Genomic DNA, 26864 nt, shown 5'->3' with positions numbered 1-26864 from the left:
CCCAGAGATAACTAAAATATTTGTCAATCTATATTTATTTGGATTGCAGTTATCCAGTTATTGATAATGGATTGATTAATTGAAATAAGTAGCATCTTATAATCCTTGTTTTTGGTCTATATTTTAATGTTAAATATTGCTGACATTGAATATCATTGATGGCAATGGTATGGATAAATATGTTGCTATGAACACAACACACATATGTCTTTAAGCCAGAAAGTTCAGATTAACAGATAACTTAGAGATACTAGTGTCTTGTTTCTTCAAGTTATGGAATTCATTCACACTTCCAGATGCTACTTTATATTTATTCTTTTATCAGATGTCCTTTTATCAGTGTGTTAATACAGGCAGTCCCTAAGTTACAAACATCCAGCTTAACAAGCGACTCATAGTTAAGAACAGGGGTGAGACATCAGCAAGTGAGAGAAATCTACCCCTAGGAAAGGAAATTCACTCCTGGAAAAGTTACCATGGGAAAAGGTGTCTCCACTGAAGCTTTCTTACCAATCCACAACAAGCCAATTTTTTCAAAATCCAATTGTCACGGGGACAGAAAGTGAAGTGAAATCTTCTGAACAGGGGTACAGACAGCAAAACAAACACCACGGGGATATTCACTCTTCCCTATGCTATCTAAAGCTAATATATGTATTTTAGGCTGGAGTTAACACTTAAAAATGTACCTATTCTGACTTACATACAAATACATACAAGAACAAACCTATAGAACCTATCTTGTTCATAACTTGAGGACTGCCTGTATATGGATATTCAAAAGAGAAGAACGTGAATGAATCACTTCATTAAGATTTTTAATGTTTTCACTTTGATTGTTAATTGTCATGCAGTTCAAATTACCAATTTGTTTTTTGTGAGGATTTACGTATGTAGGGCACGAATATAAGGGCATCACCCAGGATTCCCTCTTCCAAGAAAGAGGACTGGAGGTGTATATCTCTAGACACATAGCTCCCTTTTTCATTGATACAGGACAAAACTAACATCAGATATGGCTTACAGATGTATCAGCATGCAAGAGACGTGTTTGGTATGATACTGGTACTGTCCTCGGCACATTAACATATTATGGCAAAATTGGGATATGTAGGAACCTTTGCTTACTGAAAACACACAGTGTTCTGATGCCTTGAGCCTGTTTGGTTCCATTTGCAGTGGGAACAAATGAACAAACGCAGATCTTTGCTTCATGGCTTATTTTCTAAATGTGAGCATTTGTCTTTTCTAATTTGTTTCCCTTTCAGAAAACACAAAGCCATAAGTTCTTTCTCTGCTTTGTTGAGAGAGAAATAAACAAGAGGGGAAAATACACTTGCATTTGGACAGCTGTAGTTTTTTAGCTACTCCTGCTTGAAATAGAACTGTTGGGCTACAAACAAGCCAGGATCACCGGAATTCCCTGATTTGTGTTATTTGAATCCATCCAGTATACTGCATTGAAACATTCTCTTCTTTCTTGTAAAACAAGTGGAGCCAGCCTAATGCACATTGCAATTGTGCCAATTGTTAATCTGATGCTTCAGTTGGATATATGCCAAAATATTAGCTAATGAAAGGACTACTGAATAGAAAGTTTGGTAAAATCTAGAAAAATAAACTGTAAAATTTTAACCCTGTATTTTGGGACATGCTTCTTTTTATTGACAGTTGAAGAATCCTAGAGTGTGTACTGTATTCACATGTATTATGTGTAATGCTCTTATCTTCTGCATGTCTATTAGGAAGTACATTGTATTGAATTCATGGAGGCATAATCTAAAGTTAGTTGGCATAGATTCTCATAATCATTTTTCTAAAAGAACCCCCACTGAATATAAAATAAGTGAAATAATGCATATGGTATATTAAGGCAACTCTGTCATTTTGAAGAGGAGATAGAAAAAATGAAGGCCTCAATCCACTGTCACACTGGCACTGCAGAACCCAGATGGCTGAATGTTGATTCACTCCTTTCTCCATTGCAGATTTCAGCAGCGATCAGAAATTGCCCTTGGTGGGGATGTCCAGTCCTTTCAGAGGAGTTTATGTATGTGAGGTTGATTTTACCTCCTCCTGATTCTGCAGGGGAAGCAGTTCTATCAGCTCTTAATTTTACACTCTAAGATTTACACTTTAAATCTTAGCCATAATTTTCTCCAGAAACATTTTTACTATAGGAGAGTGTGAAACTGCTGTGAAACACAAAGATTTGGTCATTTGAACCAAAACAAGAGGAAAGGGTTTCAAAGACAAATACTTAATTTAAAAAAGATCATAATAAATAAAATACCTTCGAAAAATGACAGGAACAATATATACTGTTTCCAACAATGTTAACATCAATATCCCATGTTGATAATGAGTAAACCAAGCTAAATAGCCTCAAACAGGCAGGACTGAATAGAATTTCAACCATTTCTAACATAGATTAGAATACTCAAAACACTACATCCAGTTTTAACGTGCTGAAAAGAAAAGAAACAATGTCCACTTTGTGCATGATGGCAAGATGTCCACATACAGAAATAGATACAGTACTTGGAAAATGTGATCATCCTGGGTTGATACAGCTCTGTGTTGAGTTTGTGCACTATTTGAAATGGTCATGTTGAACATTGAAAATAATTCCTTTGAATAAGATCAACAAAATTACTCCACATTCCCAGTTGTGGCTATCTCACATCATGCATCGACTAGATACATATTGATACTTATTGCTTTCTATTTTCATTTCAACAGAAATGTTAAGAGCTGATGTAGTTGTTTTCTATGTGTTATGAGTTGCTGGAGTTCTGCTTAGACCTTCCTCTTTATGGTTATTTATCTTGGTTTACCTGTTATCTTTATAGGCTATTGGTGTTAACATTATTGAAAATACTCTATACGGATTCTATAATTTGTTTGAGGCATATTTATTAGGCTTGATCGATCCATGAAAAATTTGATTCTAAACTCGTTTCAATACTAGAGGGGGCAGTTTTTTCGTTTTTGTTGCTAATAACGAATTTGGCCCCCAAAATTTTTCGAAATTAATGAAAATTCGTTATTTTCTAAATTAATTCGTTAATGGCGGACGCGCATGCGCGGTGGCCCAAAAACAGCCCGAAGGGGGGGGGGACTTAGGGGGCTCTCCCGCCCTCATTTTTTGAGTGATCTTCTTCAAACTTGGTACAGTGGTAGAACACATTTAACACTGATAGCTCACCAAAATGTGGAACGTTTCCCTTATCCTCTGATTTTTGGCAAATTTTCATAGCTTTTATAATAAACCTTTTTTTAATAATTGCAGTAATCTGTTCCTGGTTTGAAAGTCTTATTTCCTGTTAAATTGGGTTGTCTTTACTGTGAAAGTCATTGTTCTACTTCAGAAACTTTGTTTTTGTGGCTGAAACTTTGTTAAATTGGTGTGTGTGTGATATATATTGTGTATATATATATATATAGTCCCTGCTTGTGTGTGTGTGTGTGTGTGTGTGTGTGTGTGTGTAGGTAAAGGTAAAGGTATCCCTTGACGTTAAGTTCAGTCATGTCTGACTCTGGGGGTTGGTGCTCATCTCCATTTCTAAGCCCAAGAGCCAGTGTTGTCCATAGACACCTCCAAGGTCATGTGGCCGGCATGACTACATGGAGTGCCATTACCTTCCCAGAAACACCCAGAAAATGGGAATTCCAGACAGGAAACAATCAGGGCCAGCTAATACCTCCCAACAAAGGATTCCCCCAGGTAGGAAGCAGCCAGGCTTTGAAGCTGCAAGGCTATTCAATGCTAATCAAGGTGACCAATTGCAACATTCACACTTGCCTCCCACAGACAAGAGTTCTTTCTCCCACCCTGGACCTTCCACAGATATATAAACCCCACTTGCCTAGCTTCGCATAGACGTCAAAACCTCTATGTCTGCCACAGATGTGGGTGAAACGTCAGGAGAGAATGCTTCTGGCACATGGCCATAGAGCCCGGAATACATACCACAACAGTGTGATCCCGGCCATGAAAGCTTTCGACAACACAACCACAGTATCCATTCAAGTTCATGTAGCGTAGTATGGAATGGAGACCTGTATTGGGGGGAGGGAGGGTGCGAATCTGGGCCCCTGGGAGCAGCCGAGGACGGGCCTGGCCCACACCCCCTCGCATCCCGGGCCTCTTCCTTCCTCTTCCTTTTGTTATTTAAACTATATATTGTGAAATTATGGTGTGTTTTTTTTCATGCGTGTTCTGTGTTCAAGATAGGGAGACCAAAGAGGAAAAGCAAGGGAGGGACGGAGGCCCCAACACTTCCGGCTCCCATGCGAACTCCCCCTTGTGTGCCTTGGAGGGTGGAGCATGCGCACTGGCTCTCCCTTTCTCTATGGCTCTTTTCAGGTCGCTTGGGAACCCGAAGTGCCTCCTCCCTTTGCCTTTGTGTCCAAGAAGGAGAGAAGGACGTTGCAAGGTTTGCATTGAGGGTGTTTCTCTGGTGGGTTTGGCTTGGAAGGGGGCTCATTAAGGCCCAATTAATTAATGCACTGAGCTGAGGCGAGGCGGCGGCGGCGGCGGCCATTTCCCCCCTCCGTCTTCCTCCTCCTCCTCGGCCTCCTTCCCCCTCGCCCCCTCCCATTGGCTGAGCCTCCCATTGGCTGAGGGGCAAAAGGAAAGGAGTTTGGGTGCTTTGCAAAAGCTTTTTTTTCTTTTCGAAAAAAACGAAGAAATAAGAAAAAACGGCCTCTCGCGATTCGAAACTGCGATATCCAGACGTGTGGACAACCAAGGTTCGATATTGCTTCAAAACAATCGAAAAAAACGAATCAATAACGGTAAACGGGGAAAACGAATTATTTGAGCAAGCCTAATATTTATCTATTATAGTCCTGTCTGGTGTGAGACATTCCTAATTTTTACAGGTTTGTTGTTCTTAGTTCACCTTATCACAAAAGTATTGCTTCAGTATTATAGAACTAATTTGGCAGGACAGCCAACTAAAAATAGTTACCTGTTATATTAATCTCTCACTTTTTCTCCGAACAGTTCATCGTGGTGCACATAACCTTCAATTTCAGTTCACTCATCTGGGTGTACTTGATTTCACTGGGTCTAAATAAGCCTAATTTTCTGATGGATGGTGCCCATGACAATTTATATTATAGCTAGTCCATTGTGTTGATTTAAAAAAGAAATCACCAGTGAAATTTTTATTTTGTTTTAATTTCAGTTAAGGAGTGAATAAAATGTGCCCATTAGATGTACTGATTTAGAATAAAACTGGAATGTTAAACATGTCCATATATCACGAACCTCACTTCTATAAAACAAAATGTTCAACTCCTATTTTTCTGTGTGAAAATGAATCAGAAATGTTACTATTTACAATATTTGAGGTAAGGTCACATTTTTTATATGGCACAGTAAGTCAGATGAGAAACCTGTGCTTGGCTGGATGATGCTTTTCTCAATTTTCTATTAGCTCGAGAAACCATGACCCATGTCCAAAAATGAGATTGCAATTGAGGCACATTTGGAGGCTTTGTGTGCTCATCTCTGAAATAAGTTATTGTGTTAATTGTGCAGTTTTAACCAGGCAACCAAAGAGCACGGACGTAGCTCCTCTTTTGATTTTGTATATTATTATACACAGTAATCGTAGTTGTGAGCACTATTTCAGAGTTCCTAGTTAAGGAACAACAGCTCATAACTGTAGACACAGTAAATTCAAATGTGCTGTTGTCCCAGAATAATTTCTATTTGCTTTTTAGTATTTACATATTATATGCCATCAGAATTCTTTCCATTCATAGCAAATAACTGTTCTATATTATCATTCTGCATTCTTTACTTTCAGAAGATAGAAGGCACTGGAGTACTCATGAATTTATCATAGTTAATTAAATGGAAGAATACTGATAGTCAATTAGAGTCCAACTTGAATCCTGAGTGTATAAAATTGTGTCCAGTCTGATCTATCTAACTTTACATGATTTTTATTTTATGTAAATAAGCCCAAGATGATCATGTACAAAATGTGCAGAGAGAGAGAGAGAGAGAGAGCGAGAGAGAGCAAGCAAGCAAGCACAAGTACTCTAAGTGTGGCTGGGTTGTGGAGTAAAATGTCAGATCTTCCATCACCTTCAGACCCCTGCTGGCTTACACTGGATAAGTTTACATCCATGGAACTTTCTGTGGACTTGTATTGGATGGGATTCACTACGAAGCCCTTTTCCACCCCAAAAAGGCCACCTTCTGCCCCATCCTTACACTTCTGAGACAGTATTCCAAGGAAAGCAGTATTGCTCCAATGCTTAGTATATATTTGAAACTCTAAAATACATATTTGCATGGCATTCGCGTACAGTACTACGCTCAAACAGAGGCTCACATTGCAAAAATATGGGTGTATCTCTTATATGATTAGAAAATGCTTGTTTCAAATTCTCTGGCTTTGTTGTTGTTGTTCTGCTAGTAGCATTATTGATAGAATTGTGCACTGACCCATTTTAGCTTCTTCAAACAGCTGTAATGGCAAGGGCTCAGCTGCCATGTTTTTTTCACCTGAAACAGCCCATGTAGGTGCCGGACGCAACTTCTTCCCTTCTATTCGGGAGCACGTAGCTTGTGCTTCCTTAACCCTGTTCCTCAAACCCAGGCTTTTTTGAAAGGAAGGAAGAAAAGGAGCCCAGGAAGGGTGCTTCCTTAACCACGTTCCTCAAACCCAGGCTCGCTTGAAAGGAAGAAAGGAAGGGGTCCCAGGAAGAGTGCTTCCTTAACTCTGTTCCTCAAACCCAGGCCCCCTTAAAAGGATTAAAGGAAAGGATCTCAGAAACAGAAAGGGGGAACCTTGTAAGTTCTCTATTGCTGCTAATGGGCCAAATCTTCCCAGATCTTTCGGCTGCCTAGCTAAAAACAGATTTTTCTATTAGCCTACTTTTAGGAGGCTCATGAAAATGGATCTGGGTACCAAATGAAATTCGGATACCAAAAACGTATCGCCCTCCAGCCAAATTGCACAAGCTTAACTTGATATTCCTGAATACTATGTGGAATACTCTATGAGGTCTGTATGCTGTGCTCATGGTAGCCATTTTAAAGAGACCCAATTGAAAGGAAAATGTTTTGTAGGATTCTCTCTGCTAAACATACATACTATACACTTTTTAAATGCTTGCCGAACTTTTATATGAGTACAGCCTGTTGGTCTGGTGTTGCCACAGGCATATTTATGGGGAACTTCATTCATTCTTCAAATATTTATACAGTGGTTGGTTGGATAGCCATCATTTTTTATTTTTCTCAGTTTCAAAATAATGTAATGTAATTACTATTTTTGTGTATACAATGAATGGAATAGAAGTAGTGACCATTACTCTTATGCCTATTAGATCCTTCTCTGTGTCTGTCCTAAATGACTTGTGTCTACATTTCCTGCTTACTTAACTGTGCTCTGTTGTAACAATGCTTTTGTGAAGCTTGTTATAAAAATAATGTTGGGTGTTTGACTGTCTTGTATTCAGTATAAACCTTAAATGTTAGACAATTCTAAACTGTAGCTAGATGTATTCTGGAGTTCTTCCCTACTGTCTCAGATTCTCTTGTTCAGCAGCACAAATAAAATGGTGTTTGTTCTTGACAATTTGAAGATCTAGTTGTGGGTTAGGATTATGAAGCCATGAAAGTGAAAAACTGCAAGGTATGTTAGAGAAACTTCCTCTTATAAAATTATGAAACTGTTGTTTCAAAGTTATTTTCAAATCCATCTCATAAATCCATTCTGTATAAATAAGTGTAGCAAAATTCCAACTAAATAATGCTGGTTTCATAATATAGCTTACAGTCTAAGGGAACTGAAAGTCCAGTGACTTTTTCATACACAGTTTATTGAGAATATTTATAGGACATGGAATTTATTTGAGTGAGACAGTAAACAGAAAATTAAAATAGTCCAGAAATATATGGCTTACAGTATCATGGCAAACCTTGATTGACTTTAGCCCTAGTTGGAAGCCAAAGTGTTATTTATACTTTTAAATATAGCATAGTTTAATAACAATTTCTAGTATTTTGTCCTTCAGTCGCTATACCTTCCTGAATATTTGACAAAGTGGCCTCATGTCTGCTGCTATGGTCTCAGTTAACTGACGAACAGAGAATTTGCTTGTTCATGTGCCTTTTGGCAGTACTCAAATTTCTTGATGGATAGTACGTTCTTTTCAGTTTATAATCTTTACATACCACATGTTGCTTATTTCTTTTCTTTTTTCCACTTGTTCTTAGAGTCTGCGAGAATTGTCACTCAGAAATAGTTTTCAAGTATTTGTTCCTCCTCAACATGGTTACTTGCATTTCTCCTTCTTCTTCAGCCGACAGAATGCATTCATAGTTGTTATCCAACCACCACATGTTGGATAACAACTATGAATGCATTCTGTCGGCTGAAGAAGTTCTGTCAATTTCAATCTATTTTGGGTGCACGCTCTATATATATATATATATATATATATATATATATATATATATACACACACACACACACACACACACACACACACACACACACACACACAGTAGAGTCTCACTTATCCAACATAAACGGGCCAGTAGAATGTTGAATAAGCGAAAATGTTGGATAATAAAGAGGGATTAAGGAAAAGCTTATTAAATGTCAAATTACATTATGATTTTACAAGTTGAGCACCAAAAATAATGTTTTACAACTAATCGACAGAAAAAGCAGTTCAATCCATTGTAGCGTTATGTAGTAATTACCGTATTTATGAATTTAGCACCAAAACATCGCAATATATTGAAAACATTGAATACAAAAACATTGGCTACTAACAAATTGACTATAAATAAGATAGAATTGCATAAAATGAACTTACAGTGACAACATTGTTAAAAATTAAATGTGTAAAAAGTTCAGTCCCTGCTGCCTAGAGAAACGGCTGTGGATCCGAGCGGGAGGCAGACTGCATTGGATAATCCAGAACATTGGATAAGCGAATGTTGGATAACTGAGACTCTACTGTGTATATGTGTGTGTGTGTGTGTGTGTGTGTTTGTGTGTGTGTGTATATAGAGAGAGTTATTAATTCTTGTGCACTTGCCATAACTTCAAATTAGTATCCTTTAGCCAGATTTGTTTCTACTTTTTTCTTCCATTCTTTGATGTGACTTCCAGGTGAAAGTAACAAAGAGTTGTGACATGGAGGCCTTATGTCCTTCACAAATTATGCATGTCTTATTTTCAGGCTGTCCAAGCACACATATACCCACCGTGCCTGTAGTTGGACCAACAGCCAGGGTTCAGCTTCTGCTAGGGGTCATGCCTAGAATCAATTTGGCATAACAACACAGGCATAGTTGATGACAACAGGTGAAAAATGCATTAAGTAGAGGAGTAATGGAGATAGTAAGGTGTTTGAAAAATACAGGTTTTGTCTGCCTGCCACTACTACACAACTCTAGAAAAATACAACTGCTAGCATAGAGCAGCAGCAGTATTCTAGCCTGTGAGGTTAGTACAGTATACTGCATGTAGCAGCCAATCAGCCGCAAGTAGTTGGAAGAGGTGTATGTAAAAGTATATATTAACATTTTAAAATATATCTTCCTCCTACCAAATCTTCCCCAACAATGGAGGGAATAACCTAACTCCTGATCAAAGTCTCCACTAGGGTAGACCCAATACATTTTCAGTATTTGCTTATGTGTTGACTTACCGCTTGGCAGGTCTGCTCTACATGGGACTCGTCCAATGGTTCAAACCAGTAGTTCCTTTTTATTATTTTGCTGTTTTAACAGACACTGGAATTGATGGTAAAAACAGGGGCTGTACCTATGTAATCAGGATATTGATTGTTGTTAAGACCCAGCAAATAGTTTTGATTTTAAAACATAGAAGAAAAAACTATCCAAGCAGTCTATGAGAAGAGCAACTGAAAATGCAAGCAAAACACACACGTACACAAAAGAAGACCAGAACAAAGACCTTAATATCCCTACTTTTCTCTCAATGCAGATTTTATATTGTGATATGTATTTATTGTAAGCTGGGTTAAATCCCTATTTTAGCTGAAGTAGTGGGGCCGGGCTGTGGCGCAGCTGTTGAGCAGCTGCCTTAAATCACTCTGACCATGAGGTCATGAGTTCGAGGCCAGCCCGTGGCGGGGTGAGCACCCGTCAATTAAAAAAAAAAAAATAGCCCCTGCTCGTTGCTGACCTAGCAACCCGAAAGATAGTTGCATCTATCAAGTAGGAGATAAGGTACCACTTATAAAAAGTGGGGAGGCAAGATTAACTAATTTACGACCTGGTATGAGGAAGTGCCGTCAGTGTGGATGATGAAGCAGCTGCTCCCCCCTGTGGCCAGAATCGAACATCCCCTCAGAAGAAGGTTAACTTGCCTCTGCGTGTCTCTCTCTGTCTCTGTTTGATGTGTTTATGGGCATTGAATGTTTGCCCTATGTGTGTTATAATGTGATCCGCCCTGAGTCCCCTTTGGGGTGAGAAGGGCGGAATATAAATACTGTAAATAAAATAAATAAAATAATAAATACAGAGTATAAATATATGTGCTCTACCACTGCAGTTCTTTTCTGTCACTTAGTTACCCATGATACTAGTCTTCCAGCTTGGAGAATGGTGTTTTGAGATAACTTTGAGCCTCGTCACTAATATTTGGAGTCTCCGTCTACTAATTGTTGTCACTAAAAGACAGCAATTCTGTACACATTCACTCAGGAATAAAAGCCAATGATTTCAGCATGGACTACCTGCAAGTAAGCATACATTAGATATGGCTGTAGGGACAATCCAGTCAGACACCACATGTATTTTTTCGCTGCAAGTAAATCATTCCCTACTTATATTTTAAAAACCTCTGCAAAGAAATTCTATTTGATCTGCATTTCATTTCCCTCTTCAAAAACATAATCTAAAAAGGCTTAAGGGTCTTCTTTTGAGAATTTGTTAGGTGAAATACTGCAAGTCACTGCTCAGGTGTGATTTTGTTCGTTTTTATTACTGAATATTAAACAAAAACAATGCCCTTATACCCTAAGTTGGCATGCTACAAATTGTAGCACCTGGGCCCTCTTTTATTTTCCCCTAGACCAGGCACTTGAGTCTAGCTGCTGTGTTAAAATCTACAGTGTCCCAAAGCGATATGATGTCCAACATTGTAAGATACTCGTATTAAAGTAGTAGCCCTTGGCTATTCAGAAAGTTGCAGCCTATAGAGTCCTTTTGGTGGGCCATGATAAGGCCACTAAAAGAGGAAAGAGTTTGACCACAGTACATATTTCTCAATGCACCAGACCTGGAGTTAGCACTGCCCGTGTCATTGCAGGTGAGTAATTGCTCTAGATAAGCCTCTCCTATCTCCTGAGACCATTAATAGCAGTGCTGCTTTCAGATATAGTCCCAGAAAGTTTATCTGCATCCAACAACATGCCTCTCCATATTTAGCAAATGTTGTTAAATGCAAATGGGATACTGCCCTGCTGTTCTAGTTAACATCATGCATAAGAAGCAAATTCACAGTTCTTGACTGTTCTAACGTTTATACTTGTTTGCAACTAAAGGCAGAATTAAAAATCTTTGGCCATGTAGCACATACTTTTTTGTCTAGTGCTTCTCAGAAAGATATATATGTACATGCAAAGATACTAAAATTACATAATTGATTGGACACGGAAGCTTTGATAACTTCTCAGTAAAGATGAAATTGGATTCTAATATCCAGAAGCATGATGGTAATTATAAAGCAAAATGTGTTTCTCTGTGAAGTGGAAGGTGAATATTCATACTGTTTATTTGATAGCCATAAATATTAATGTTCATAATTGAACACATTGATCAAGTATTTAATCAAAAAGTAAGATCTAATTCTATTGGTTAGCATCCCTTAGATTCTGGAATTTATTATGGCTTCCTAGTTTATGGATCTATTAGGATGTTCACAGCAGTAAATATTTTAAGTGGACATACACCTTAGTCTAATGCTGTTGTTATGCTTTTTAAAAGTTTTATGGAATGCTTTCTACAGCCTGTGTTATTAGATACAAGTAGGTAGTACACCATGAAAATAAAACTTCTTAGTTTTTATAGTACCGTAAAATTCTTTGTTTTCATAGTAAACATAAATGGGGGTTTTAAAATGTATCTTTTAATAATAAATTCAGTCATTCACTCCTCATTTTTTTCACATAAAATGCTAGCTTTTAATTCAGTGCTTGATAGATGGTAGTGACTCATTTTAAGGAATTATAAATGAGAGTCAGCACAGTTTAGTGGTTTGAACAGTTGGACTGTGACTGGAGACCAGAGTCCAAATCTTCACTCAATCATGGAAACCTACTGGGTGCCCTTTGGCAAATCACACATTCCCAACTTCAGAGGAAGGCAAAAACAAACCCCTGCTGAACAAATCTTGCCAAGGAAATGCTTAGAGTTGCCATAAATTGGAGATTACTTGAAGACACGTATGAGAACAAAAAAGCATAATTTTGAACATTTTTAATACAGAGAAATATTAATTTCCTGTTAATACTTTATAAAAAGGTTTGGTATGATATTTATCTCGTTGAAACAAAGATTTTCAGTAGGCAGGTCTTCTGTCACTACCTCCTCATCTTCTTTTGCTTGCTATTGATAAGATGTGCATTTTCTTTGAAATGGTGAAGGAAAACAAAGGTAATTCTTGTCAAACAGTCCTAAACCAGAACTGAGTAAAGGGAACAGAGGCCAGCAACCCAACACCACCACCACCACCCCCCCCCCAGCATTGCTCCTAACATGATTTCGACTAGGGCTTTTTTTTCAGAATTGGTGGAGAGGAGGAAAAAGGAAGCTAAACTGACATGTTTTGAAATGGCTTGGGTGACATGGGAATTTGGGGCCTGAAAAAAGCATTTTTTAAACTAAAATATAAGATCTTATTTCTGTCATGACCATGACATTGTAATTGATCATCTCTATATTGTGATTTTCTATGCAAAGATTCAATGTATCCAACATGATTTCTTTTCCCCAAACCACTACTGGGTATTTATATGCTAAGGCTCATAAGTGACTTTTTATTATATTGTTTTCCTGTGTGTATCTCTTTATTCACACTTTTCCCTGGAAGTATCTAGTAAATTTTAGCTAATTACCTGGAATTAAAAAGCCAAGACATTTCAATTTGAAGAGTCATTCACCCTGTGTTTCTGATTAAAATGATGTCACTTAATATAACCTATGATACTAATTGTTCAGAAATGCATTGAGAAAGGAATACAAAACAGAAATGTCCAGCAAGAAGACTATTAATTACACATAGATTACAAAAGAAGAGAAACTGGGATCCTTAAGACTTGGAGAAGAGAGCACAACAAGGCCAAAATTTGTGTTAAAAAATCTCTGGAGCTTCTGTAGATCTTTTTTAAGATTTTGGATTGCAGTAATAGGAATGGAACTCAACTGTATTTGTTGATTATGAAAAAAACATATCTGTGCTTCATTCATTGTAGAACTGCCATGCCTATCAGTTAAAAATAACAACTCCAGTAACATTAATCTGTTTTGAAGAAGTTATTTATGAAACACACAAATATTTTTTAAATTTCCTTTTAACAGTTATATGGGAATTGGCCTCTCTGCTCAAGGTGTGAATATGAACAGATTACCAGGTATGATGTCTAGTAATTACTTTGGTTTTCCTATCATCTCTTTGTTTCAGTGAGCTGTTAAACCAGTTCATCTTCTATGTACCTCCTTTTCTTCTAAATGAAAACAGTTTTTAGTGAAAGCTATCATTGTTACATAAAATAACTGAGGACAGAGGAAAACAACAGTATAGAAGCTGTTCAGACTCTTAGGAGTATTTGTCCAGATGAGTTGCACTCTTGAGATGCAGCAGGGATACCATAAACATGACTGGGCAGCCAACATTTACCCAAACTCATACAAATGAATTAAATAGAAATACATCTTAGTGACCAAACCATTGCTTTACACAGCAAAACGAAGCACAATTATGTGAAATTCAGTTGAGAAAGTGTACTTTAAACATTGCAGCTCAAAGTGGTAATCCATGGGTTGATACTGATCCCGATGTCTAGGAAAGAGAGACATGATAATAGATGCAAATATGGTGTGAGTTTCTGGCATTTTTTTGGGGAGGGGAATCACTGGCCCCCATATCAGATAGCTTGAAATATCAATTGAATGGAAGAGTTGTTACATAGTACATTTTAAGTGGTTACCTAGGATACAGCTACTTGATTTATCTGCTGTTTTATGCACTACTACTTGCAGTCTTGATGCCCTTACAGTAGGAATGGCATTTTCACTGAGGTCCACATCAGCCTTATGGTTGCTTTCAAAGGGCAATATGTTATTGCAATACTGTATAAATTAATGAAGTTACCCTGGCATTGAAAGCCTCACTGGTCACATAAAATGCCGTGGTGGGCCGAATTCGGACCATGGGCCTTGCACTTGACACCTTTGCCTTGCAGAAATAATTATTTGTGTATGAAAATTATCAAAGCTTTGGTTCTAATTATTCTACAGTTAACATCTTCCCAATACAGCTTTGTTTAGCAAATACTGTACTAAAACTCTGTTTAAAAATTTAGTATGGAAGTCTCCATTGATGTATAGTTTCAAATTTCATTACCATCCCAATTATAATGTTTTGTGCTAAGTTATAGATAATAGATTTCATGTTCTTTAAAAAGTAAAGTCAGTTTATTTCTTATAAGTAACTAGAAGTTTACAATTGCATTATATCTCAGTTTTTCCAAAGGATTCAATTCTTGTTTATTTGTATATTCCCCGGCAGGCAATAAGAATGGTGGTTTGGGGTTTTTTTTTTTTTTTTTTGGGGGGGGGGGGGGTTGCATAGCTTTAGAATTTCCTAAAATCCTACATTTTGAGGCTTTTTCAATAATGTGGTCTTTCTCAGTTCTTGCCAGTATGTTCAGTTCAGACCTAGACATGCTTGTTGAAATTAATGGAGTTTGGTTGCTTCCATTACTCTATTCTAAGCATGTCTAAACTTGGATCTAACTTTCCCTCTATTCTGAGCTTTTCATAATGTGGCAAATACTAAATACTATGTTTTGCGTTTAGGTTGGGATAAGCATTCATATGGTTACCATGGAGATGATGGACATTCATTTTGTTCTTCTGGAACTGGGCAACCGTACGGGCCAACATTTACAACTGGTGATGTCATTGGTTGCTGCGTAAACCTTATCAACAATACCTGCTTCTACACAAAGAATGGACATAGTTTGGGTATGACAGAGTGATGATGATGATTGTAACTGTGACTACCTGTACTCAAATTGTTGTAGTGTCTATCCAGATCTGCTATATTAAGAATTATGTGGTTTTCATCAGTTCTTAAGCCTACCAGAAAGGCCAAAATCCTGTTGATATCTTGCACATGTGTAAGCTCCTCTGTGGAAGTGATTGAACATTTTTGTCTAAGGATCAATAGTCACAAAGTCACAGAAACAAAGTGAGACAGTGTCATTGTGCACATAGATTTGCCTTCTCAGCAGATTTTAATCTCTTTTCCTATGCTGGAAATTACAAAAGCACTCCCTTCAGTTGTGAATTTGGTTGCACATTTGGTTAATGCAACTTTTTCATTCAACAGTTGGGTTGTGTAGCACAATCAATGAGAAACTTGACACGTGGAGGTTTAAGATCCACCGCAGGATCTTAGTCAGCATGCTCCTTTCTTCTTTTTTAATGTTAAAATTACACTGTGTTAAATGAGGACTTTGTTTCTCCTAGTATCTTTTTGAAGTCTCTGATCAAATAACAAAAGTGGTATTATATGTTCAGAACTTTGTTTTATGTCCTTTAAACTAAAACAGTTCTGCTTTCCAGACAGTTCACTGTCTTTTGTTCTCTTTGATTCAGTGTATAATTTCAGTTGCTTTATATTAGTAAGTACAGTGAATCAAACTAAATATTTTAATTTTAGAAAACTCCTAACCACAACCATTTTCTGTTCTGGTGAAGTCTGGGTTGTTCCAGTGTAATTACAAGGGTACTGACATGAGAACTGTATTAAATATTTTTAAACGTATGTTTTAATTATAATTTATGTAATGTCTCTTGATTACAGGTATTGCTTTCACAGATTTGCCGGTAAGATAACTTAAGAAATTATTCATACATTCCTCTGCTTGTATAATACTTATTTTTTAGGTTATTTATTTTTCATGTTTTTTTAAAACTATTGCAGTGGTAGCTAATTAGTAATTTTTAAATTAGTCTCATTACTTAATAGAAACTGCTTTTGTTCCAAGCAATATGTTAATGGCTTTTTAAAAAAAACTTTTAATTTTGGAAGCTATATTGGGAAATGAGTATAAAACCTCCCCTTTTCTGATGCTTCAGAAAATATTTTAGTTATATATGAGGGCTGCAGCCTTAGTGGCAGACAGACCACACACTTTGCATGCAGAAAATCCTAGATTAAATTCTTAGCCCCTCCAGTCTCAAGAAAAAAGGAAAATTGGATGTAAAAATACCTGCTGCAAGTCTGTAGAGAGTCATTGCTAGTCAAATAGACTAACTACTATGTTGACGCTGTAATATGGACAGTGCTAAGAAACATGGGTTGGTAGTCTTACTTGGTATAAGATGATTTCCATTTTTCTAATGACAGTTCTTTTGACCAGGTAGGATGGGTTGGTTTTAAATTATGTTTCATTTTGGGAAATATTATCTGCCACTTTTCACAAGCTAACTCTGAAGACACCTGAAAGACTAACAGATCAGCAAGATCTCATCATAAAAACAATTTCAGAATGTTTAGGGAATCCTGATATTTAAGGAAAACTAAGAACTCACAGGTCCCTCTATTGTCTGCTTTGACTGGCAACTGCTTAACAAGCAAAAGGCAAAGATCTTTCCTAATTGTGCTGCCTAAAATGTTTTCATCCAGTTCTACCAGGGTTTTAGCCTGAGATGATATAAATATAAGTTGTTGTTATTTTGTACCTTTGGTATAAGATGATAATACTGATCATATGAAAATTTTACTACTATTAGGTTTATGATAGATATGACAACCAAACCAGCATTTTGGATGGCAATGGAATCATAATGATCTGTCTGCCTGTGTATGTTTTCTGAGTGACTGTATGTTTATTTAAAATTCATTTTTTCTCCCAGTAGAGTTGTCCCGGGTTTTGTTGCTTTTACCACTCAGTAAAAATAACCCAATGCGTTCATGCTGATTTAAAATGAATATGTTTGGATTTTCAGAGATGAAAGTATGTGTTGCAATAATCTCTTGCAGCCAAACCTGTATCCTACAGTTGGACTTCAAACACCAGGAGAAGTGGTGGATGCTAATTTTGGGCAGCATCCATTTGTGTTTGATATTGAAGACTATATGCGAGAATGGCGAACCAAAATTCAAGCTCAGATTGACAGATTCCCGATAGGAGATCGGGAAGGAGAATGGCAGACAATGATTCAAAAGTAAGGGTTTGAAGATTTCAAACTAGTCTATTCAGGCTTACAAACACTGTTCTTCACATCTGTACCTGTAGGCTTTTATGTCAGTGGTTGTAGTGCCTGAAAGAGATGGTTAGGTGCAATTATATCTAGCAATTAAATTTACTGAAAATAGTACTTCTGTAAAATTTCTGGCTTTTAGTATCCACTCAAGCATTAAAATAGGCATCCAGTGCATATGCAAAATCCATATTTCCATATTATGGCATTCCTCTTCAATGTTTAAAAATTAGAATTAGGTAATACTTCAAATATGTACTAGCTTTTTAAAGAGTTTGAGCAAGATCCAGCACTATAGAACAGTGACAGCTTACAGAAGATGCTAAGGAGCATTCTCACCTTCTGTTGCAGCTACCTATCCATAGGAAAAAAGGCTTTTATTGTCTGTTGGCCCCCATATAACCATTTTGGGATCAGCTTCAAAAACTGGTGGGCCTGGGAAGGAATGGGTACAGCCCTATGTTGGATTTAGGTCCTGCTTTCCACACAGTGGTTTAAAGGGGGGGGGGGGGACTGTTAAGTGAGAATATTAGAATAATGATGCACATGTCAGTTAGGAACCAAAACTTAGTTTAGTAGCCTAAGAAATATCTGCCAGTGGCTGTTTACATTTTCCACAAGTACCATCTTTGTTGGTTTTTTTTTTTCATAATTTCATGTAATGACATATTGATACTACAGAATGAAACAACATTAAACTACTACCAGAAAAGGGAGTAATTGGGATATTTGTAATCCAGAACCAATCACGAATAACAGTTGAGTGTACTGTTAATTCCTACTAGACTATGCAAGTGAAGCAGCAAGACCACTTGTCAGTATCTTTTTTTCTATATTAGTAGCATGTTTCTATAGAAGCTACAAAAATAAAGATAGGGTTTGAACAATCGTTAATTTTAGTCTACTAGGTAGATTCTGAATGATTTTCCATTGGTATTCTCTAGTTGGGGCACATCTGTTTTGCTTTTCTGCTCCAGTGAGAGGAAGCGATAGTCCTATATCTGTTTTCTGTAAAAAAAATTATGTTATGTCACTTAGCTACCAATTGCTGCTTCGGAATTAAAGACACTTGTCAGTGAAAGAGTGATTCTGAACCAGGACATAAACAAGAGCTTTATATAAAATGAGAGCAATGAAGGCCAAGATTGCTCACCCATTCTATGTTTAGGTGGAAAATTGCTTTTAGTCCCCAAATTACAGAATTTCCTAGGTAGGCACATATATTGCTATATATGTAAGAGACCTTGTTGCTGCTTTTTATTACTTCCTCTCTCACTAAATATTTAATACTGGCAACAGGATTAAATCACCCTTCCCTTTCTGGGCCAGCTAGGGTAGTTTGTCTTTCTTCGGCATGTTTCTCAAATTCAGTTCATGTGTTCAATTAAGGCATTTGCTGTATTTTTACCTATATGTGTTTTGACATCTTTTAACAGGATGGTTTCTTCTTATTTGGTACATCATGGATATTGTGCAACAGCAGAGGCCTTTGCAAGATCTACTGATCAAACTGTACTAGAAGAATTAGCTTCCATTAAAAATAGACAAAGTAAGTGAAGTATGTTTTTAACATAAGCAAAAATGCTTCCCATGAATTTCAGCCATGAACTTTTATTGCTCGCTGTTTTCTAAATCTGAACAATCAGCTGTTTCATGATGAATTTTTTTTACTTCAAATGGTCTGCAGCGGCAGTGAGAAAAATGTTTTATCTCAGTTAGTGCTTTGGTCCTCTGACACTTACCTGTTAGTTGATCATTTAACATATTGAATTTAAATTGACGTATATGTTTATCTCAAATTCCACAATGTGGATAGTTTTAATGACTTATAGGAAAATTACAATATCACTGCAGTTTTGAGAAACTGAGAGAACTATACAGTATTTTTAATTTAACCAATGGGAGATACTGTATTTAATTCTGTATTTTACATTCATTCTTAATCCTCTATTGTAAATTTGAAAAAAAAACTGGTTTGTTTTCAGGGGACAGAGAAAAGGGATATTAGCCTATTGGGGCATGATATTGGATGCCTTCGCAAGATCCCTTCCCTAGAGAGACTGTGCCCCTGTGACTCGGGTCATATAGAAACAAGAGAACATGTGCTCCTCCAGTGCCCATTCTACAGGAATATCCTCATCAGGCTTATCTTATCCTTGATATACAAGCACCCAGGCCGTTCAGGACAATTTTATACCTCCCTGCTACTTGTAGATATTACAGTAGAGTCTCACTTATCCAACATAAACGGCCGCAGAACGTTGGATAAGCGAGACTCTACTGTAATTCAGCTACAACCTACAATGTTGCAGTTTTGCGCAGCAGCATACAAAATCCGTCAGGGGATGACAGGCCCCAAAAGTTAATTATGCATTTAGTAATCATCTCCCTTGATTCTATAATTTGCTGATAGACCTGTGCATTGTATGTTTTCACCCTGTTTCCCCCTCTGCTTCTCTCCCCCCCCCCCCCGCCTATTTTTATACCTTAAATGTACTAAACTGTGACTTTTATTTCCTGTGCTGATCTATGACCAAAATAAATGGTTTGATTGATTTGATTGGATGCCTTCCATTATTATCATATGAATCTAAACATTTTCTCCTGGGCATTTTGGTTGCTGCTGCCTTGCATTGTGGTCTTCCCACCCTTTTCTATGGATTTCCAGTGAGGAATTTCAGTTAACATTATGATGTCTGCAGTACATCACTTGTTTTGGAGAAGGACTGTCCTGGAAATTATAGTACCAATAAAACATACTTATGTGTGTGAAATTAGAAATATTTTAAAATCTATTACTATACCTTTATGTAGGTATTTAAAGGCACCTGTAGAAGCCCAATAATAGATGACTCTTTTAAAGTGTGTTTGTTTGTGTGTGTGTGGGTAACTCTTTAGCTTAAATCAGTGGGTCTTAAAATTGCTCAGATGTTTTTGAATTATACCCTCATATGTACAGAGCTCTGTTTCTTTTTGGGGTTTTTTGAACAGGAATTCAGAAACTGGTTTTAGCAGGAAGAATGGGAGAAGCCATTGAAACAACACAACAACTGTATCCAAGCCTACTAGAAAGAAATCCTAATCTTTTATTTGCTTTGAAGTGAGTAATCAAATAAAACAACTGATTTACCTGGTCTAGGAATCAAGATGTGTCTGGGTAATAGATTACAAACCATTATTGAAATTTATTTAAAGAATATTTTATAAGAGCAGATTTCCAATCCTGATTGTTCTATAGAAAAGCTTTAAAAAGTGAAAATAGTGTCAATTTACTTGTGCCTTTGAATCTGGCACTAACTTCATATATCCTGTTCTTGGCCCCTGCATGCTGCTGTCCATCAGCACGGCTTTATTTTTTATATTTAATCTACCTAATTGGTAAAAGAAGGAAAATGGGTCACAAAGAGATCTATTTATGTTACATCATTCTGAATTAAATAGCTGAGCGGGCAAGTAGCTTATTTTGAAAACATAATAAAGAGTGAGCATGCAGCACTTAAAAAGTACAAGAAATGGCACACTCATTGTTGCTGGGAATGAGGCCCAGAATCTACCTTTTCCCCTACAACTCTGGAATCATTTTATTGTGTTTCTTATGTATGAATTTGTTAAAGTTCATGTGCAAAAATACACTCTCCTGCAAACAGATATTTATCAACTTGACAGAAAATAATTATATCTCTAGTATATTCAAGAATGTATGTTCTGTTTACTATTCTTTTCAGTTTCCTTGAGTGGAGGACATGACCTTTTTGCAATATGTAGGCAATAGGTTGTGTCTGCTTACCTGGGAGTAAGTTAATGTAGTTCAGTAGAGCTTACTTCTGACAGACGTTTCGAGAAAGGATCATGTTGTTATCAGATTTCACTACTATGCTGCCTCACATGGGTTACGAAGAAACAGCTGCAGTTAGGAAAGACTTTCTTGCTTTTGCAGCAGGGTTCCTTCCTCTATCTTGCTAATAACGCTTCCTCTGCCTTTTGTAGTGGTTATCAGGTGGTTTTATTGTACACCTGTGTATCGAATGAGTGAGAATAAGGGGATGCCCTTTGCACAGTAATGGTTATAAGTGTTATTGATGTTCATTTGAGTAATAAACTGCAGAAAAATGGCTTCCAGGCTAGCCTTTAATAATGCAAGTAGCACAACTAGATTTTTGAAATACATTACCTTAGCTGTGTAAAGTAACTCTTCTCTTATATTTTCTAGGGTACGCCAGTTCATAGAAATGGTCAATGGTACAGACAGTGAAGTGCGATGTCTAGGGGGTCACAGTCCAAAATCTCAAGATAGTTATCCTGTTAGTCCTCGGTCGTTTAGTAGCCCCAGTATGAGCCCCAGTCATGGAATGAATATCCACAGTCTAGCAACTGGCAAAGGAAGTAGCACACATTGTTCTGGTGAGTTTAAAGCAGTGACAGAAAGCCTTATGGAGAAGTTTTTAACTTCTTAGTTCTGTCTGTTTAGGATATGAATTCATTTCAGTTGTCATTGTAGTACATGTCTGAATGTGTAGTTCGTCCTCTTAGAAGTTTGCCTGTTCTTGCATACCTCCTTTTTTTACCCACAATGAAGATAGTCATGTGAATTGTCCCCCAAAGTGTGGCCTTAAATAAATGGAACTCTCAAGTGTGATTCTCACATTCTATGATGGCGTTATTTTTCAAGAGAAATAGATTTATATGAAGAGCCTTCACCGCCTCAAAACTTCTTTTTCTAGAAAAGGGACGGGGAAGAAGTACAGTTTCTATTACATTGACTACTGTTAACTTAGTACCATTCGCCTCTGTTTGAATGAAAAATCGGTACAAATGAGAGAAGAATCCTACCCTCAGAATTACTTTCTAACAGGCAGAAGGTGGGGCCATTTGCTTTGCATCTTACTGAAACCACTGCAGAGCAAATCGTGGATGATGTGCTTCTGTTTTGAGAGGGAAGGATAGCTAAAGGATGAGAGAGCTTTCTCTAGCTGCACTTTCCTCATCAAGTGCCCTGAAACTGAACCTGAAATCATTGAGGATAGTTTTCCCTTTACAGTAGTTTGGGTATACAAATCACACGGAATTATATATTTAGCATAGGGTAGTGGATCAGTTATTTTTAAATATTATTCAATTGTTTATATTTTGACTTGCTTGTTTCTAGGTTTTGAAAGTAGTTGCAGTAATGGAGTGATATCAAACAAAGTACATCAGTCCTATTGTCACAGTAAACATCAGTCTACGAGTTTGAATGTACCAGAACTCAATAACATAAATGTAACCCGATCACAGCAGGTTAATAGCTATTCTAGGTAAGTACATTAAATCCATTACGATGCTCTTGTTTTTCAACAAGTACTGTTAGTTTGTCTGTTATGTAACCCAGTATTGTACTGATTGGGGGAATGGCAATTTATTAAAGTGGTATTGCCTCCTGTTGCCTTTCTGTAGTGGCAGCCATAAGGAATCATGAGGCAGCACTGCTTATGTCTTAAGAATGTATGGTGTGAAGGTCTAGAACAGGCCTCTCCAACTTGCAACCATCCAGGTGTTTTGGACTTCAGCTCCCAGAATTCCTGACAATTGAACAAGTTAGCTAGGGCTTCTGAGAGTTGGAGTCCCAAACACAGGAGGGCTGCAGGTTGAAGAGGCTTGCTGTAGACCATCATTCAGTAGTGTGGGCTGAACATCACTGGTAGCTCTCAGTGAGCAAACACTGCAGGCAAGTAGTAAGGGAAATTTGCTCAGGACCTTGCAACATCAGAAGCCAGGTCTATTTATATATCTTTTCAGTCACTGTTTATCAAATGCTTCAATGGTCAATGTTTTTAACACCATCATTAGACCTAAGAGCCAACAGATGATGACACTTTGCCCCAAAATGAGCTGTCTTTCCTCAGTGGAGTCTGTATCATCTTCCAAGTGACAAGGATTCATTTTTAAACCTCAGATTCTATGTATGCTTTTGTACGCATAATATCCACACACAGAATGGGTGTTTTAGGAAACCTAATGTTGGATATGAAACTTAGGAAACAGAAACTTCAAAAATGAGACCCAGTCCCAAGTCTTTATGGCGTTAATGATACATTTTTCCTCTTCTCAGCAATGATGTAGACATGGAAACAGATCACTACTCCAATGGGGTTGCAGAGACGTCATCCAATGGCTTCCTAAATGGTAGTTCTAAACATGATCACGAAATGGAGGAATGTGACACAGAAATGGGTCTGCAGCAATATTTCTTATATATTACTACTATCACTTTTTAATTTATTTGGAATGATTTTCAAATGAAATTTAAAGTCGCTCAGTTTTGTTTTGGGGAGGCTTAAATAATTACTCAATGCTTATTTAAATTACAGTTCTCTAGTTTGACCATATTGAATTCTAAATCCTAAGGATTTTAGAGTGAGCCCTATTTTTCTAGGATTCAAGTTGGGTTTGTACCTGAAATAGTGGCATTTTCTTTCTTAGCAGTAGTAAGACAACTTCATAGTTTGCACAACAATTTCATGAAATGCTCAATTTAGTCTAGACGAGATAGACCAGTCAGAAGTTATGAAATGTCTTCTGTATGGAATCTTCTCTGCACAATAGCTGATAATGTGAGCATTATCTCTGTCTGTAAAATTGCCACTTTCCTGAACCAAGAAATTTCATCAATTGCATCCCTGAAGTTTAAGTTAGTAGAAATTCATTTGATAGACTGAAACCTATTAAATCAATATAACCTTGCTCTAAAGACAATTTTTAGTGCATAGACTAGTTCAATGAAGTGGGAAAAGTCAGCTTTTGTCATCAGCTTGTTTTGTTGCCCTTATTTTCATAAAAGTGCTCTTCATAGTGAAACTTGTGCCAAGATCCAAAAACTGACACTGCTTCTGCAAACCCAAAAATGAATTGAATTTTTAACACCATTCTTCCATAACTCATTGCTAACTGCTCCTAAATGTTAAGAAAATTTCAAAAGAAGTTTATGTTATAATGTTGTAAAAGCTCTTTAACTATGCTTCATTTACTTTCTGTCCCAGATACTAGATCTTTATTTTCAAAATGCAGTCCTGGATGTTTTTTGGAAATATCTCCCTTTATATATAACCAGCCATGTTTCTAGAGAATGCACATAGAACTGCAGAATTAAGTTCTTCTCTCTATAATGCTACTTAACTTGTACCTCAGAGGCCCAATTACATACATCTCCAAGAGGCAAAATGGCCTTCCATTAGTAGTACATTATCACAGAAAATCTTCCAGATCATGTATCCCTCGCTTTAAAAGAAAATGTTTGTACTGATGTTTTTTCTGTGTTATTCATGTTGTGTTGTGACTGTTAGGATAAAACCAAAAGGAGCATAATACACTGGGTGATGTCGTAAAGCTGGTATATAAGTTGATGTCATTAATAACAACCCATTCTTGCTACCACCATTTGTATCTTGACCAATTAAATGACCAGTGCCAAGTAAAGGTTCTTTGTTATTGCAGAGGTTGATTCCAGTCAGTTGAGACGCCAACTGTGTGGAGGCAGCCAGGCAGCCATTGAAAGAATGATTCACTTTGGCAGAGAATTGCAAGCCATGAGTGAACAACTCAGAAGAGAGTGTGGTAAAAACACAGCAAATAAGAAGATGCTTAAAGTAAGTTTAAATGCCCTATGGTGTAAGTTTGTGATATTATCATTCTCACACATGAAATGCCAGTAATATGATTCTTATATTACGAGGTAGGGAAAATATCAGTACTGTAATTATGTTCTCTTTTTGACAGTGATGTGATTCTTTTTCAAGATTTTTTTTAAAGTAGTACAATGTATGTCTGAAAAGTTGGTTAACATGACATGGCCTTGGGCAGTGTTTAAATAATGTGGTTAGGGAGGCGACAAGGGGGCATTGCAAAGCCCAGACACATATTTCAAACAAAATGCTGTGTGTTAGTTCCAAAACCACCCTTTTTAAGGGATAAGAAACATCTTGGCAAGATCACTGCATCTTTTGGAAGGCTTCCTTCTACAAAGCAACTTGAGGGATGACAAAAGTGACTCATTTTCACTTTTGCTAGAATGACAGCCCTGATGGTGTCCAAAGCCCTCCAGGACAGCCAAAAATTAAGCAGTGTGTTCCTTTTTTCTTAGGGCCATTTGCTACTTGATAAACTAGCTATTCCACATGAACCTGTCTGGTTATTCAGAACAGCGGGAGATTTTTTTTTGGGAAGATGTCTCTGCTTGCAGAAACCTTGTTAATATAGAAAGAAACTATATCCTGTATGGCTCTTAAATTTGGAACATGTTCCTCCTGAATTCCATTTGGTCCCCATTCTCTCCTTATCCAGAAAGGTCAAAAGACACATGTTACACTTGGCTTTAAAGGATATTTTGTTAATTTTATGAGTCTATTTGATTTGTATGGGGTTTCCTTAACTCCCTCATCTTGTTGAATTTCAGAAAGCAATATAAAGAAACTTGAAACATAATAAGCCTTTTTGTTCCATTTGCTCTCTATTAGTGAAAAATCATGCTATATACTATTTTGGAAGCTCTTGCACCACAGATAATTTTAAAGATGTTTAACATTTGGAGTTATTTTTGGCGAATATGCTATATGTTCTAAAGAGACTAAAGAGTGAGATACAACTAAAATAGAAAGCATATGTAGTTTATTTTGATTGGATAGCAACAGCTAGAATTTTGTGAAAGTTATTGTGGGGAAGTAACCACTAATTTCTCAACAGGATGCATTTAGTTTACTTGCATATTCGGATCCCTGGAGCAGTCCCGTGGGAAACCAGCTGGATCCCATTCAGAGGGAGCCTGTGTGTTCCGTTCTCAACAGTGCAATACTAGGTAAGCTTTGTCAGTTTTCCTCCTCTAACATAACTGTAAATATATATGAAACTAAGAGTACTTCTGTGTTGTGAATGGGGCAAGGCATGATGATTAACTGTTTGTGGAACAGAAAGAAAGGCTGAAATGTAAATATGCAAATTCGGTAGTTGATTGGGGACATTTATCCTGCCCTGTATATTGGCACGAAAATAATGACATAAACGTTAACTTTTTCTAAGTGAATATCAACATTCACTGGGTTTTGCGCTCATAAAATGTATGTATGGTTTGATAACCACAGTCAAAGAAAACCTGCTCTCCTAGAGCCAGGAGATCTCAATTGCATCTGCCAAAGCTTTGCTAAATCATAGTCGAGATGAAAAGTGTGGGGAAGTATTTGGCAGGGGGAAATAAAGCTTTGTATTCTACAGAGCCATAGCTTTCTCTGGAATGTTGATCTTGCCATGTTTGAATGGAGAGAAACATTGCAATGTCAGTTACAGCCCTCAAGCCTTCGGTTTAAAAGCTCCAACCATGGACCTCCAA

At 37.1% G+C, this 26864-nt stretch overlaps 1 protein-coding gene across 1 annotated transcript in view; it reads left to right on the top strand.

Annotated features, from left to right (window-relative positions):
* Positions 1-26864, top strand: part of ranbp9 (RAN binding protein 9) — a 39515-nt gene that overhangs the window by 11065 nt on the left and 1586 nt on the right. Inside the window, exons 3-13 of the mRNA XM_003219787.4 lie at positions 13595-13647; positions 15095-15262; positions 16107-16129; positions 17289-17473; positions 18946-19058; positions 20501-20609; positions 21720-21910; positions 22656-22803; positions 23598-23719; positions 24980-25131; positions 26225-26336. Coding sequence (XP_003219835.2) covers positions 13595-13647; positions 15095-15262; positions 16107-16129; positions 17289-17473; positions 18946-19058; positions 20501-20609; positions 21720-21910; positions 22656-22803; positions 23598-23719; positions 24980-25131; positions 26225-26336 — 1376 coding nt within the window. The remainder of the gene's footprint in view (positions 1-13594; positions 13648-15094; positions 15263-16106; positions 16130-17288; positions 17474-18945; positions 19059-20500; positions 20610-21719; positions 21911-22655; positions 22804-23597; positions 23720-24979; positions 25132-26224; positions 26337-26864) is intronic.

The sequence above is a fragment of the Anolis carolinensis genome, chromosome 4 (genome assembly GCF_035594765.1).
Source record: "Anolis carolinensis isolate JA03-04 chromosome 4, rAnoCar3.1.pri, whole genome shotgun sequence".
In the NCBI taxonomy this organism is placed as follows: domain Eukaryota; kingdom Metazoa; phylum Chordata; class Lepidosauria; order Squamata; family Dactyloidae; genus Anolis; species Anolis carolinensis.
Note: the sequence above shows the minus strand (reverse complement) of the source record. Positions and strands in the feature narration are given on the sequence as shown.